Consider the following 12,275-nt stretch of genomic DNA (forward strand, 5'->3'; position numbering starts at 1 on the left):
TGACATGCGGCTGTAAATGAGAAACACCGACCCATTCCGCCTTCCAGGCTGTCCTTTACAGACGAAGAAGGATAATAGAGCTGAGAAATGGACAGGAAGGGATACACAGATATTGGAGCAGATGTTTCAAACAATAAACTCAGGCTATGCTATGCTATGCTGTGACAGAAATACTATATATAATCTACCGGTACTTATATACCCTCCGGTATTGGAGATCCAAGGATCATCTTGCTGCTATACAAAACCGAGCGATTTGACCAATTACTCGCCATCACTCTCGTCCTCGGCCGTGCCCTCATGGAAGTTCTTGCCCTCGGTGGTCTCATTGATGATCCCGGCACGGATGGTCCAGTCGCCAAAGTGTTCGCCGGGGTTCCTCTCCTTGGCGTAGCGGGAAAACAGACCTCTCATGATCTCCAAGATCTCGTCTTCCTTGATACTGCTTCGGTAAAGCTTATTCAGACGCTGTCCATGGTACCCACCGCCAAGATACATGTTGTAGGCGCCATAGGCCTTGCCGACGAAAGCAACCTCGGCGAGCCATGGTCGAGCGCAACCGTTGGGGCAACCAGTCATGCGCATCACGATGCTGTCCTGGGCCAAACCGTTCTGCTCAAGACAGTCTTCCAGCTTGTTGATAAGTTGAGGGAGGTAGCGCTCCGACTCGGCCATGGCGAGACCACAGGTGGGGAAAGCCACGCAAGCGGAGCTGGACAGTCGCAGTCCAGAGAACTGCGTGTTGTCAAGCTTGTACTTCTTCATCAACTCGGCGAGCGCTGGCTTGTCTTCGTCCGTCACATTCGACAGGATCAAATGCTGGTTGCCGGTGAGTCGGAACTCGCCCTTGTGAACCTTGGCGATTTCTCGGAGTCCCGTCCGCATGGGGAAGTCGGCGGTATCTTCAATACGACCGTTCTCAATGAAGAAGGTAAAATGGTTCAAACCCTTCTCGTCCCTCTGCCATCCAAAAGTGTCGATGTTGGAGTGGAATTTGAAAGGCCGGGGTGTGTCGAATTTGACGCCCAGAGGAGTGAGCAGCTCTTGCACCTTGGACTTGAAGACCTCGTTGCCCATGTCATCCATGGTGTACTTCAAACGGGCATGCTTACGGTTCTTGCGGTCACCGTGATCGCGCTGGACGAGCATGATCTTTTCACATACAAGGTGAGCCTGGTCGGCGGGAACGTAGCCTAACATATACCCAGTTCGAGGATAGGTCTTCTTGTTGTTGTGCGTCACGCCCATACCGCCTCCTGCGAGGACATTAAACCCTTCCAGATGGCCGTCCTTGGATCGAATGGCGATCAAACCAATGTCGTGGGCGTACACGTCTGTGTCGTTGTGAGGAGGAATGGCAATTGTGATCTTGAACTTTCGAGGAAGATACGTGGGTCCGTAAAGTGGCTCGTAGTCCTGAACGGCATCACCGGCCACTTGCGTCTTCTCGCCAGTCGTGTCATCCTTGAGCCAGATCTCGTGGTAAGCAGTTGTAGATGGTAGGAGATGGTCCGAAATCTTCTTCGAAACGGCATGCACCTCCTTGTGGTATTCTGACATGGTTGGCAGACTGGAACACATGACATTTCGGTTGACGTCGCCACATGCCGCAATGGTGGTCATCAGGGCCTTGTTGATTGCTCGCATAGCAGGTCGCAACTTGGACTTGATGACTCCGTGAAATTGGAACGTTTGTCTGGTGGTCAGCTTCATGGTTTCGTTTCCATGAGCCGAGGCAATCTCGTCCATTTGTAACCACTGTTTGGCGGTGGCCACACCACCTGGTAGTCGACAACGGATCATGAAAGAATAAGCAGACTCAAGACCTTGAGCCTTTCGTTCGTCTCGCAGATCACGGTCGTCCTGCATGTATGTGCCGTGGAATTTGGTGAGTTGTTGGTCAGACGCCGAGATGGCGCCCGTGGATGTATCCTCCAATCCTTCAGCAATCGTGCCTCGCAGGTAATTCGAAGCGAGCTTGATGTCCTCGTTGGTCAGTGGAGCAGGCTCTTCTGGGATACCTTCGACATTGGCAACGTTCAACGCTTGCCACAACCGAGGTTCCCATTCTTGGTACCCGGTCTGGTAGCTGTCAGGATCCTGGTCGTCACCTAGCCCGACAGGGGTCAACAGCTTGGCACCTAGGAATTGAAGACGGGCATCGAGATCCTTGGCCGGCTTGTTGTAGAAAATTTTATCCTCCTTGCGTGGCCAGTAATGGCTATCACCCAATCCAAAGACCGAGTAATGGACGTTTGACAGGTCAAGATCGGCCGCGTCCTTGACCCCTTCCCAAAATGCGCGACCATTCTGGGGGAACTCTCCCTGGCCGGCTGTGCTGGTGATCAAGACAACATTCTCCTCACCAGGAAGATCCTCCAGGGGATAGTCGTCCATCGCCATCACCATGGTCTTCAGCCCTCGAGCCTTGCCACGATTGGCCAGTCTCTTGGCCAAGCTTTCACCGTTGCCGTTGTCTGATGCGAACAGAATTGTCAATGGAGCGCCATACAAACCCTCCAACATTTGTTCGTATGCATCCTTGGCCTTGCGTTTCTGCAGCTTCCGCACTTCAGAGCCGTAAGACTCAGACAGACTGGCAGCGAATCGTGGGTGCCGGTTCATGAGTTGTGTGAGTTGGTTGTCTCGCCGCAGGAACTCTTCTAGTTCACGCTTGATTCGCTCCGAGTCCAGGTGGAAAGTGGGCTCGCCCTTATCTTCGTTGGAAGGATCCCATCGGTAAAGTGGCCAGTAGCCCATGTCAACGGCTTTCTTGGTCTCTTGCAAAACAGTCAATGGCGAGTCGGTCTCCTTGTGATAGGGTAGGTAAGCCAGCACAACTGAAGGACCGTTGAATTTCTCGGCTTCAATCATCGCCTGCAGCACCTGAGTGTAGGAGCTGTACACCGCAACTGATGCGACGTAAGCATTGCCGAAGTTCATGGCATACAGTCCAATATCTTTCTTTCGTCTCATGGAATCGGCAGCTGTTCGCTCCGAATATGGTTCCGAGTCGATGATCAGCATGTTGACGTTGGCGCCGGAGGCCAGAACATGATGGACTCCAGAATTACCCAGATCATATGCCCAGGCGTCAGATCCAATCAGCCATTGAGCCTCCTTGTAGAAGAGAGTCTTGCTGTCCAGAAGCTTGTTTGATAGGCTGGATCCATCAGTGGATAACCGAGCGATCACTTCGGGTGCATATTCGTTCGCTTTGACAGAATCGTAGGCGTTCAACGCCCATCTCGACAGCCACTGCTTCGGTGACTCCGTGATGAACTCGTTGCTACGAGCGGCCTTTTCGACTTCCTTGACAAGCTCCTGACGTTTCTCAATCCGCGCCAGAAGCGAGCCAAAGCCGTATTCGGGCGAAGTAGCAAGTGTCGCAGAAACACCCGCGTTCTTCTCCTGTAGTCGGTTTGCAATGTACAGTCGGTTGCTGAACAGTTGATCAAGAATTTTGAGATAGGCATTTTCCAACTCGGGCTGTTCAGGAACAAAGCTGTCGATGGTAGGCTCCAGCTCCTTTCCAATGCTGAGGTTCTGGATCGGAACGATAGCAGCCTGTGAGTGACCCCGGCGCCGAGAGTGTTTTCTTGGCGTGGTTGGCGGAGCAAGATTCTGGAAGATCCCGCGCAAGGCCTGCAAGGCTGTTGCTTGGTCGATCTGACCGAGCCTGTACTGCACCAGATCGATGGGAGGTCGTCCACCAGCCCCGGGTGCTAAGCTGGACAGCAAGTCAAGGAAGGTGGGGCCCCATCTGGTAGTCTTTCTCTTAATCTGTTCGAGAACCGCAATCTTCTTGATAGATCTCGGAATGGAATCAAGGAGGACTGCGCTGCCGAGCCAAGGGCGGTATAATCGAGCAGTGATCAAGCCAACGTTTGTCAGATCAGCGGGACATTCGTCGGAGTCAAGAACATCGACAAAGACGCCTGTCGAGCCGAAGATAAAGATTGCAGCGTCGGCATCTGGCGGGCCAGAATATTCAATGGCGGAGTAACTGCGGCCAGTAGCCCGCGAGATTGCGGCCCAGATATCACTGACAAAGGTGAAAATATCGGTTGCAGATACGGGGCGAATGACTGGAGTCTCAACCGTTGTCGCTATGGAGGATGGGGCGTTGCTTTCGGAAGAACTGTCTCGTCTAGATGACGGTACGGAAGAGACCTCGGTGGTGCCATTGGTCGAGGATCCATGTGCGACAGGGGACAACAGTTCCCTTGTCAATCCAGGAGAAGTGTGCTGAGGAGCGACCTCTGGAAGACCGAGCTCGGTCACGGTAGCAGTCCTCCCATTGTTGGCGTAAAGAGTCTGTTCTTCAGAACTGGTGTGTGATGCTCGTTGACCCACGCCAGTTCCAAGAAGGGTCTCAACCAGTTCTTTGCTCTCCGCCGGGATAGGGCTATCCTGGACCGAATTGAGGGGGTCGTAGAAATGGATGACACCTTTCCCGCTCTTGATAGCCAGAGCATGTGCGGTCAAGGCAATATCCTGCGCCTCCTGAAGAGTTTCCGACTGCAAAAAGGTGAACCCGCACTGTCGAATGGCGCTGATCTCGGAAAAGTCTGAGTTTGGCGTTGCCAGGGCCACATGTAGCACCACAGGATATTCGGCAAGTTTATAGAGGTGAGGAATGGAGTTCAGGAGGATGGAGGAAGGCGTTGTCACGGAGACCAATTTCCCAGCTTCTAGAGGAGTATATGCTGAGAGCAGAGGGTCTGCATTTTGACGAACTGGAACAATTTCTGGAAGAGCCTTGGAAACGAAGCTTTTCGCGTTGCTGGACGAGAAGCGAGCCAGGTGGTGGGAGAACTCAGAATGAGTGCTCAACGACGGCTGGACAGACAGAACGACATCGCTGGCGAGGTAGGCGATTCTCGCAACTGCAAAATCATGTCAGTATACCAGGCCCTTTGAATCTGCATAGAGATCATTATTGATCCCAAATATGTCACTTACCAGCCTCTGCGGGGCTCGCTACCGACCCCATGTCTCTGTCTTGATCGTGTGAGAGACACAGTGCACCAAACAAGAAACAAAGACACAATCACAGGAAGCAACAGGAGTGAGCAGGGTCGGGAGAAGAGCGAGAGGGTGAGAGAAATAGGAATTGACAATACCCCAAATATTACTGCATGGCTACTCCGCCCTCCAGGTCCTGTGGTGGTTCGAGTACCTTTGGTAACTCGCTGCCGGTTACTTCTGCGTGAAATTTTAACGGCTCTCGCACGGCAGTCGGTGATGGTGAGCTCGTCATTTGCACTGTAAACGCCGTCATTGGTTGTTGGGCGATGGCGACATCTTCTGCCAGTGTTCGAGGCGGCGGTGGAGAAACATGGTGGTGAGGTGAACAAATGGATTTTTAAACGGGCCCAGCAGGAAAATGGTACTAGCCGTCCACTAGGAGCTATTCCGAGGGGCACTTCAAGGGCAGACGCAGGCAAAAGAGCATATAACACCATCAGGGCCCAATTATTGTGTGCGGAACTCGGAAACTAGAAGTGGATTAGACCCTGATTGATAGAGCCACATCATACGGTAAGCCCTGAGTACCACGTGACCCGACACCCGCTTAATAGTCTTGCCGACAGTAAAACGAATGTGTAGGAGCCACTGCAAAGCCGCTGACAGCCATCAACATCGGGTGGCCTCCCAGAAGCCATGCTAATCCTACCTAGGTAGACTGCTTGTTTCCACCGTCCGGAGTTCCTATATCTCTTCCCTTGCCGGCTTCCGTCCGTACACTACATAACTGCGAATCGTCAGCATTGTACAAATGGCAGCCGTTCGAACGAGGAGTTCACTCACTATTGCACGTATTGGTGGTAATTGCGATTCTTGACGTCGTGACGAAACCCAACCATGGCCAGCTCCGTGTCCGCTCGGCTCCAACCATAGGTATGAGAAAACACCCGCAGTCCGAATGCGGATGCTCCCTCGACCAAGTTGGTCAATTCCAATGCCCCGATCTTCTTCAGCCGTTTGTCCTTGGGCCAAGGGGAAGAGGGGATTTTGAAGATGTGCTCCATCACGTCGACAAATCCAGCATTCCGAAGGTATTCTGCAAACCGGAGACAGGAGTCTAAAGGAGCGCCTAGTCCATATGACGCCTCGATGAATCGGTCACAAATGAACTTGAACATCGAATCTTGCGGCATAGTACCATCATCACACATGGCGCAGGGATACACCGACGCCAGTTCACACCAACCGCCCGGTTTGGTATGTTCGTATGCCTGTCGCATCAGTCTTGGCCAGTCCCGTACCACGTACAACGGATCCCGCAAGTGGATAAAATCAAAGCTTTCTTTTCTGTAGGTCCACGTGTCCTCGATGTCGTCTATCTCGAACTGACAGTTGGGTGCCACCCATTTGGGCTGAATCGGTGCAATGTCGACTCCAAGCACCTCTGCGCAAGGAAACAAGTCCGCCACGTCAAGAGCCCAGATGCCAGTACCGGTAGCCAAATCGAGTATACGCTGAGGCTGGTTACCAATAGGTGCCAGGAAATGTCTGTCACCGATCACCATCTCGTACTTGCGGTGCTGCAAATCCATTCGATCCATTTCCGCTTCATCGATAGGCATCCCGTAGCTGTGTTTGCCATACTGTGGGTACAATCGTTCGTTCTCCAAGATACCTCGTGAAATCTCCGACGCAATTGATGTCACATAACTGGTACTGGTGCTTTCAGCATAAGCTTCGTCAGTGATATCCAGGTCCGGCAATATCATCGGCGCAATCTGTGTGACTGTATCCTGAGTAGTTGCTACTTCTCCAGTCTCAGCAGCCTCAGCGGTGTCAGCAGTCTCGGCAAGTTCGGCAGGTTCAACAGTTTCTGGGAGCCCTGCGGTCTCAGCTGTCCCAACTGGTTCGGCAGGTTTAGCAGTCTCGGCACGTTCGGTACACTCAGAGGTCTCAGCACGCCCGGCCGTCTTAGCGGTCTCAGCTGATGTGGCAGGTTCAGCAGTCTCAGCATGCCCAACAGGCTCAAAAGCCTCAGCTTTTGCGTCGTCCATTGGTGGAGGATTGTTTTGACAGTGACTGTCGTCGATACAAGGTACTGGTGGTCCATTTGCCGGCTCCGTGGTAATCTCTTTCGGTACCGCAGTGGAATTGACTTCACACCCTTCGTCCTGTCGGTGTATGGCGTGCCAACACTGCTCCTGCTCTGCCTCCACTATCCTATGCTCCAAATCCTTTTCCGCCAAATGATTTCCAAGCTGGAACATGCCGTTTACCTTACAGAACATATCTGTCTCTGATGGGATCAATAAGTCAATCCACGGTTTTTGCGCAATTCAGCCTTTGACCGCGGAGTGTCGAGATATGCCCCTACGTCAGGCCTTACCGGAGTCAAGCCGGCCACAATAACACAAATGAGGTCAACCCTGTAACTTTTGGCGAGTAAAAAGAAGATGGGCCACTGGCTGTAGCAGAAGCGTCAAGCTGCAACGGCCGACAAGATAAGGAATCATAAGTAATACCAACTCTGAGGTCATATGAGGCAGCAAACATCTTGAGCAGAAGGCGGAATCAGAACATAGTAGGCTGAGGAGATATCTCTCATGTGGCGAGGGAAAACATCACAGTTGCTTGACAATTTCAAGCTCCGTCAACGAATTTCTCGTCGACGATGGCGGGGCGACGCATATTTCGTGCTACCTAGAACAGCGGATAGGCAGTCAGGGACAAAGGTATATGCAGCTAACCAAATTGATTGCGAGATTTCGGTTGCAAGGAGCCGTGTGAAAGATTGATGTAAGGTCGAGTCTGTAAGAGGTCGACCCAACCCTTGTAATACGCAAAAAGGAATATCGAACACGGCCATAAGATACTGGTCTTCCCGCTCATGTGTGGACTTGACACTTTCTGAAAACCTGAAGCCAACACAAAAGGCCTTTTTAAGGTACAGGTTTCTGTCCAAGTCAAAGGGAGAGTTGACGTGACCTGCGACGAGTATGTAGCAACCCATGCGGCAGACGGTAAGGCACTTACTAGCAGTCCGGATTGCACCTCCAAGGTGTATCTGCGCTTGATACCCGAGAGCTGCGACACTTGCCCTGCGACTGGCGGCTGAGGTTTCTCAGCCAGGACAAATAGCAATCACTTTAAGTACCAACCAGAAGCACACGCTGTTACTGGACAACCGTTACATGCCTTTGAGTCATTGTCACATCTTCACAGCAAGACATGCTTCTGGCCAGCATTTATCCGCTCGCCGCCGTGTTGCACCAAGCGCACCACTTACAAAGGTGACGTTGCAGCTCAGCCATTTTGGCTGCAACCAGGCTTGTGTGTATGACGCTTGAAGCGTCGTGGCAAAGCAGCCACGTGAGAGAAGGGAGATATCTTCCTCGTTCTAGAACCCGTCACGACAGTATCAACAAGCGCTGTGGGAGGACGGCACTCTCGGTCTATTGCAACACAAAGATAACTTGTGGTCTGGCATTGAAGGAACAGCTTGCAAGGCAAAGTTGAATAGGAGAACGCCTCCAGTGATCCGAGTATCCCCACAACGAAGCCGACTTGCGCCGTCACTTACTTTGTATCATCCAGTCGCGCAAGCTGCTTCAAGCCGAGAGTAAACCTGAGCCGGTCATAATCTGAACGGTTACGCGATCATTAGTTAGGTACTCAATGCTGTGTGACAGAGAGTGTTCCTGAGCTCAACTTGGAGTTTAGGCAGTTCTTTGGCCCTAGTGGTTTAATTTCTACTAAAATCACATACTAGTACTGTAGCGTTGACACTAAAAATTTGGTGCTAAAGTTGCCCGTGTGCGGAGCACATCTCGAGACGCGCCTCCGAATCTGCGGTGCCCACTCTACATTTCCTCAAGTATTCTTGAGGCGGGCACAGACAAAAGGCTTCTCATTTGTTTATCAGTGGACCAAGCATATCTGTGACTTCGGACTCTCACTATAGTGCGAGCAGTCAGATATCACTTTTGTCAGAAGACTGGTAAGTTTAAGCAGAGGACAGGCGGAAACGGGCCCTGCGGCCATATTCCTTCACAAAATTATTTTGCTGACATCGAACGCCCGCCAGGTCAACCATGGCCGACGAAGAAGATCCTGTCATTGCTTCCTACGATGTGTTCCTAACGGAACCGATATCCTCTAATGCTAAGGAGTCGTCTCCTCGAAAATTATATGTGCTTCAATACCCTTCCCACCGGCCATACACCAAGCCATACAATGCCACAAGATCGCAAACCCCCACCGCTCTGCGTCTCAAGCCAAACACCGGCTTCGTTGAAGTTGACGTGCCCATACTGACTCAAGAGTACTACAACGAGTATACTGGCGAAAAGTTTGGCAAAGCCATTGCTGAGAGCAGGACTCTACAGAGTGGTGGGTCGTACGGTCTGGCCGGAGGATTCAATGCTGGCTCAACACAGACGAGGATTAAGGACGTTCCCATGCATGATCAACATAACCCCGAGGTAACTTATCTAACGACTCAGACTCTGGGCGGGAAGATAGTCGCTCCGGACACACGTGATCCTATTTATCTTGTGGGTTGTTTCAAGCAGAATCAGATCCATCTGTCCCATGTCGACGCAGTCGTTCAGATGCGCCCACAGTTCCACCACATTGACGCGGAGGACGAATTGAATCAGAAACGGGCACAAGGAGCAAGCGCGGGAGCAGCAGGAAAACAAAAGCCAGGCTTGGAGGCTGCCCCACCAAAGATTGAATCCAAAGCCATTGAAATCAAGATCAAAGACAACAAAGATGACGCTAAAGATCGGGGCCTCAATGAAAATGCGCGGTTGTTGCGCGATATTCAGACGGAGGAGTGGCAACACCATGGATGGGTCGATGAGGACGAACCTGGGTCGCAAGAAGCGTTCACAACACATCTTCAGCTTCCCGGCGACGCAGCCCTTACGAAAGCCAAGTTACGCAGTCTCATCAATAATGGCGACTGGCTTGACAAGATGAGTGCACCTCGGGAGGATGGCAAAAAGGGCCTCCTGGCCAAACTACGCGGTCGAGAACGAGAACGGGCGAGAAGAAAGAAGGCCGAGGAAGAAAAGCGTCAACGTCAAAGAGAGGCCGCAGGTGGCGCCGCCACCACGCATGGCCCACCGCTCGATATGAGTTCTGACAGTGATCTAAGCACTCCAGATGCGTCGGAAAGCGAGGTTGACGAGGATGTCACAATGACTGGGACGGAACATACCGAGCAGCTTAAGATCAAGGAAGAACCTTCCGCTCATTCCTCGGTGGGCACTGCTGGTGCTTCAGGACCAGCCGGTACGACCAATGCTGCACCAAAACGGAGAGGACGGCCGAGGAAGAACCAGGACTCTGCACCTGATGAATGAATGGTTAAACTTCGTGATGTAACCATGCATCTGACTTCAAAGCTGAAGCATAAACGACCCTCAGGACGAGCCTCGCATCGGCCGAAAAGACCGAACAAGCCAGGAGCTCCGTGTGGTTGCAAGGTATTCGTGCACTTCGAGGCTGCAGCTGCGAGCAGCTAAATTCGCGGTTGCGGCGCCGGACGATTGCTTTCTTGCCTAGCTTCTCTGAGCGAGAAGCGGCTGTGCTACCGCTCGGCGGCGTGGTCTAGAATTCTTGAACTAAGGGCTACCACACAACCGGCCGTTGAAGTTAGCTGATCTACGATCCCACTTCCGGTCTGAACCCAGCCTTCATAATCATTTGGAAAATCTTCAAATCCTCCTTTGCATCCTTGGCAGTCGTTTTGACTTCAGAGTCTTCAACAACCATCCGGTACAACATTTTCAACTCCAGAGTGTAGGGGTCTTCATAGGTCCTCCGGACTGAAGTCTCCTTGTACACTCCATCGACGCCTTCGCGAACGACCATCGTGACAGGGAGGCCTTTCACGTAAGGAGTGTCATACACAACCCGTACGGATTTTGACGGGCTGTAGACCTCAATATGAGCATCGAAGCGTGGGATTTTGTCAATGCCGGATTCATAGGTTACCGAGAAGGAGGGATATTTAATAATTGCACTGAAAAGGTCAGTCAACCAAGGATACGTGGATTGAATGCTGGGGTGGGATTACCTCCAGAAAGGCAGGTTAATGGAAGCACCGACCACAGCCTGTGGCGTTCCCAGCGCTTCACGCATGGCCGACAAGTCATGGGAGCCAAGTCCACCCAACAAACGCCACATCGCGGCCGATTCTTCCGTGACTGGCAGGCCGCACTCAACCACTAGAGCTTGTTGTATGATGTCTTCGGCTTTGGCTCTTTTGTCTTCGACGACTTCTGCGCTAAGATCCGAAAAGGATCTGGGAAACGTGCCCGACTGAGAAACAAAGTGACTATTTGGACCGATTATGTCTGTGAAGAGGAGGTTCAACTACTTTGTTCTCCCGAGGTAGGGACAAGCATTGTGCTAAGGCAGGCTTACCTCGTACTCGAGCATAATGAATCTTATCCCAACCGCCTATCTCATTCAACACATCCAAGTACGCAGCTGCATAGCGCCGCATATAACCAACCATGACTCTGCCCATTGAATCTGCCTCTGCAGCGATGATTGCATCAGCATCTCTTTCGCACAACGCCATAGGTTTCTCAATGAAGACATGTTTCCCCTGTCTCAAGGCTTCGATGGCATGGATGGCATGATACTCGTCGGAGCTGGCGATGAACACCAGATCAACGTCCGGCGAAGCGCATAACTCGGTATAGTCCAAAGTCTTCTGCGGGATATGGTTGATGACCTTTTGCGCGTTGTGCGCCAGGTTGGCAGGTGATACGTCGCAGAGATAGGTGATGGTAAACAGGTCAGAAAGAAAACCAAGAGTCGGTATATGAGCGACCTGCGTGATCTCGCCACAGCCTATGATGCCAACCTTGACGACCCGACTGCCCACCATTCTGAGAAATATTTAGGTATGACAGCCTAAACACCTTGGAGCAGGTTGCCTTAAGGAGATCACAAAACAAATGCTCTGCAGTGTTCGTCGAGCCAGTTTATGCTCTATAGGCTGAATTGGGAATGCGAGACCAGGATGCCAATGTGTACCTAGGTAGCAATGACACTGCAGCCACCCTCAATTTCTGTATAAATCGCCGAAGGCTATCTGTTCAGAGATGAAATCAACAAACTGCATTCAACGGGACAAGTATCGCCGCAGCCCACGCGGTTGAGATGATATGAGACATTAGGACTTGTTTTGTATCCGGAGACTGAACCCGCAGGTCTAGAATGCAGGTGTTCCGTTGTATACCGGTCTGGTTAGGCTGGTACTAGTACAGCTAGCAGCCGCACTA

At 51.8% G+C, this 12,275-nt stretch overlaps 4 protein-coding genes across 4 annotated transcripts; 1 reads left to right on the forward strand and 3 right to left on the reverse strand.

Annotated features, from left to right (window-relative positions):
- Positions 1 to 92: 92 nt before the first annotated feature.
- HMPREF1120_00943 (sulfite reductase (ferredoxin)) lies at positions 93 to 5,457 on the reverse strand. Its single transcript, XM_009154947.1, has 2 exons — positions 4,966 to 5,457; positions 93 to 4,889 (listed from the first exon to the last, which is right to left on the reverse strand). Exons 1-2 carry the CDS (start codon positions 4,994 to 4,996, stop codon positions 265 to 267), a joined length of 4,656 nt encoding a protein of 1,551 aa, XP_009153195.1. The 5' UTR covers positions 4,997 to 5,457; the 3' UTR covers positions 93 to 264.
- A 37-nt stretch (positions 5,458 to 5,494) lies between these two features.
- Positions 5,495 to 8,134, reverse strand: HMPREF1120_00944 (uncharacterized protein). Its single transcript, XM_009154948.1, has 2 exons — positions 5,815 to 8,134; positions 5,495 to 5,758 (listed from the first exon to the last, which is right to left on the reverse strand). The coding sequence occupies exons 1-2, from the start codon at positions 7,257 to 7,259 to the stop codon at positions 5,716 to 5,718; spliced, it is 1,488 nt and encodes a 495-aa protein (XP_009153196.1). The 5' UTR covers positions 7,260 to 8,134; the 3' UTR covers positions 5,495 to 5,715.
- Positions 8,135 to 9,062: 928 nt separating this feature from the next.
- HMPREF1120_00945 (uncharacterized protein) lies at positions 9,063 to 10,340 on the forward strand (the record flags this gene model as incomplete). Its single annotated transcript, XM_009154949.1, has 1 exon — positions 9,063 to 10,340. The coding sequence occupies one exon, from the start codon at positions 9,063 to 9,065 to the stop codon at positions 10,338 to 10,340; it is 1,278 nt and encodes a 425-aa protein (XP_009153197.1).
- HMPREF1120_00946 (NAD binding Rossmann fold oxidoreductase) lies at positions 10,030 to 12,186 on the reverse strand. The gene is made up of 3 exons (XM_009154950.1): positions 11,407 to 12,186; positions 11,057 to 11,336; positions 10,030 to 11,002 (listed from the first exon to the last, which is right to left on the reverse strand). The coding sequence occupies exons 1-3, from the start codon at positions 11,876 to 11,878 to the stop codon at positions 10,642 to 10,644; spliced, it is 1,113 nt and encodes a 370-aa protein (XP_009153198.1). The 5' UTR covers positions 11,879 to 12,186; the 3' UTR covers positions 10,030 to 10,641.
- Between the last annotated feature and the right edge of the window lie 89 nt (positions 12,187 to 12,275).

This window comes from Exophiala dermatitidis (genome assembly GCF_000230625.1).
Source record: "Exophiala dermatitidis NIH/UT8656 unplaced genomic scaffold supercont1.1, whole genome shotgun sequence".
In the NCBI taxonomy this organism is placed as follows: Eukaryota; Fungi; Ascomycota; class Eurotiomycetes; order Chaetothyriales; family Herpotrichiellaceae; genus Exophiala; species Exophiala dermatitidis.